General features: G+C 58.0%; 1 protein-coding gene across 1 annotated transcript; it reads left to right on the top strand.

Moving 5' to 3' along the window:
* Positions 1-495: 495 nt before the first annotated feature.
* LOC120837051 lies at positions 496-1,745 on the top strand (the record flags this gene model as incomplete). The annotated part of the gene is made up of 1 exon (XM_040206216.1): positions 496-1,745. A coding segment is annotated over one exon (1,155 nt), but the record flags the coding sequence as incomplete, so codon positions are not given.
* Positions 1,746-2,838: the final 1,093 nt, after the last annotated feature.

The following is a 2,838-nucleotide window of genomic DNA, read 5'->3' as shown; positions in this document are numbered from 1 at the left end:
TGTCTACCTTTAAAAGAGAAATTTGGGACTAATCAAAAGAATTGGTATTCATTCCGTACGACACGCCCGACCACCAAACCGATTTGCACGAAGACGTCGCCGAGCCGTCGCTCCCTTCTCGTGGCTGAAGACATCGCTCGCGCAAACGGCAAGCACGACGTGTCTACATCGAGTTGAATATGCACGCGTACGATTTCTTTACAAGGTGAGAATGTCGCCAATGCGTGGTGCATCCCGACTTCGACCCGGGAGTGCTTTCGCTAGAGGAAAATCGGCAGCAAACTTTCCAACTTACAGTTTATCGGCTGAATTGTTACTAAGGAAACAGATCCCTTACTTTCGATGTGCCCCAGTAGCTTCAGTTCCGACGTGGGCGCGCGTGGGAGCGGACGCCTTTTTTTTCCGCTCTCCCGTTCCCCCCACGCGACCGTCTGAATGGCCAACGGAGCGGCTGCCCCCGTTGAGGGCGCGCATCAGGATACGAGCAACGCCGGAGATTCGGGCTACAAGATGCTGCTGCCGCTACTACCAAGTGGCAGCAGGCTTGAGAAGACCGTTTTCCTGCATGGGGACCCCAGAGGACGCCCCTACCGCACTCAGGACTTTGCCGATATGTTGCAGTCGACTGTTGGAATGAAGCACGTGGTTGGGCTGGGCGCCTTCCAGTTCAACCACGTGTTTGTGTGCACCCTGAACTCAACAGACGCTAAGGACAAGCTGACCGCGCTGAAGGATGTCAAGGTGAAAGGCCGGAAATGCGTCGTGGTCGACCCGAACTTCACGGAGGTGATGCTGCGGGTTCACTGGCTCCCCACCTACGTGACAGATAGGGAGGTCAGCGCCGCCTTCGCGGAGTTTGGGGTCGTCAAAGAGATCACCAGGGAGATGTGGAAGTCGCCGACCGACGACTACGAAGTCGAAACATCTACGCGGTCCGTAAGGATCATCCTGAAGAAAGGGGGCCGAAGGGATGAGCTGCCGCACCAGGGACACGTGGCCGACTATCCCGTGCTCATCTCCGTGCCCGGCCGGCCTCCCATGTGCCTCCGGTGCAACCAGCTGGGGCATATGCGAAGGCAATGCAGGGCGCCGTGGTGTCGCGGCTGCAGGGGCTACGGACACGTCGAGGCCGACTGTGTCCCAACGTACGCCTCCAAGACGAGGCACGAGCCACTGCGCGAGCGGCACCAGGAGCTGCTGGACGACGGCGACACGGAGGGGGCCGCAGTAGTCGAGGTAAACGAAGCACATCCGACTCCGGAGCTGCAGACTCTACGCGAGATCGTGGACCCTTCGGCAGCCGTCCCCTCGGCTGACATTCGCGGGGGACCACCGAACGAAGACGACACCGACTCGGGCCCTTCGGTGGGGGAGCCCGACCCGGTGTCGGCGGAGAGGGCTGCCGCGGCGGCTTCCATCTCCGAGCCCACGATGCCCACGGCTTCGCGGGAAGAAGCGGAGGAGGCCACTCCGCCAGCGCCGACAGCCGCTCCGGGGAAAGCTCCCCCGCCGGAGCCCAACGCAGGTGCGCCTCTCAAGGACACGGGCAAGGCAACACGACAGAGTGCGCGTAAAAAGTACAAAGACCTTCCCGAAATCCCAGCCTCGCGTCCCGTCGAAACGGATCGGTCTTCGCTGAAGAATGTGTGAGGAAACCCGGCACTTTCCATAATTTGGGTGAGAGTTATCTTTCCTCAACTCTGTCTTTTCGATTTTTACTCGGTAGTTGTGCTTCGTTGGTTTTCTTTTCGTTCTCTTTTCTTAGCTGTTGTGTTTGTACCTTTCATCTCGTCTTGTCACGTCTACATTTGTACTGTTGGTCTTGGCTGCTTCTTTGTGTTCTGTTTATATACAATAATTTTAAATGAAGTGTTTAAAAATAGCAACCTTTAATTGTATAAGTGTCACCGCCACGAAGCGTAAAAGTTTTTTATTAGATCTAATTAATGAGGAGAGCGCGGACGTCATTTTCATACAAGAGACAAAGATCTGCTCCGCTGAGAAAGCAAAAAGTTTTGTTCGTTTTTTTGGAAACGTTTTTTGGTGCGTTCACACGCTCACGGCTAGCCCCTCCGGGGGAACCGCCATCCTAGTCAGAAAAAATACTGGCATCCGAATGCTGGACCCCAGACTGTGCGCGAGTGGGCACTTTGCACTTGCCGATTGCCTCCTTGGAGACCAGCTGGTGCGCCTTATATCGGTCTATGCCCCTAGCCGGCCGGGGGAGCGCAAGGACTTTTTCGTCGGACTGCGCGCACTTCTTGACACGCCCGCCACGCTCGTGGTCGGCGGAGACTTCAACTGCGTGACTAACAGTCGCGATAGAGTGAGCGGGTCGGCGAGCCGACGTGGGTGCGGCTGCGCTTCGCGACGCCGTGCGCGATTTCGACCTTGTGGACGTGACGGAGACGCTTGACAAGTTTTCGCCGCGGTTCACGAGGTGGAGGGGCGCGTCGCAGGCGCGGCTGGACCGCGTTTACGTCTCTGGCGAGTGGTCCGGGAGCGTCGTGTCCTACGATGCGAAGATTGTTCCGTTCTCAGACCACGGTTTCGTCGCGGCTGAGATTCTTGCTGGGGGCCCCGGAAGTGTGCGGGCAAGGCGCGACACGCCTTGGAAGATGAACTCCAGCATCCTCGAAAGCGAAGATTTTATTGAGGAGACGAGGCGTGCTCTCCAGAACCTGGAGGAGGGCGGCGCGGACGCGGTCTCGTGGGAGGAGTTCAAGATCAAGCTCCGGGATGCCGCGTGCGCGCTCGGCCGCCGCAGGGGCGCAGAGGAACGTCAAGCTCGGATTCACCTCACGAACACCCTCAAGGCACTGCTGGAGGAGGAGGAGA

This window comes from Ixodes scapularis, unplaced genomic scaffold (genome assembly GCF_016920785.2).
Source record: "Ixodes scapularis isolate PalLabHiFi unplaced genomic scaffold, ASM1692078v2 PGA_scaffold2__306_contigs__length_199485367, whole genome shotgun sequence".
NCBI lineage: Eukaryota > Metazoa > Arthropoda > Arachnida > Ixodida > Ixodidae > Ixodes > Ixodes scapularis.
The sequence above is the reverse complement of the archived record's forward strand: the minus strand, read 5'-3'. Positions and strand labels throughout refer to the sequence as shown.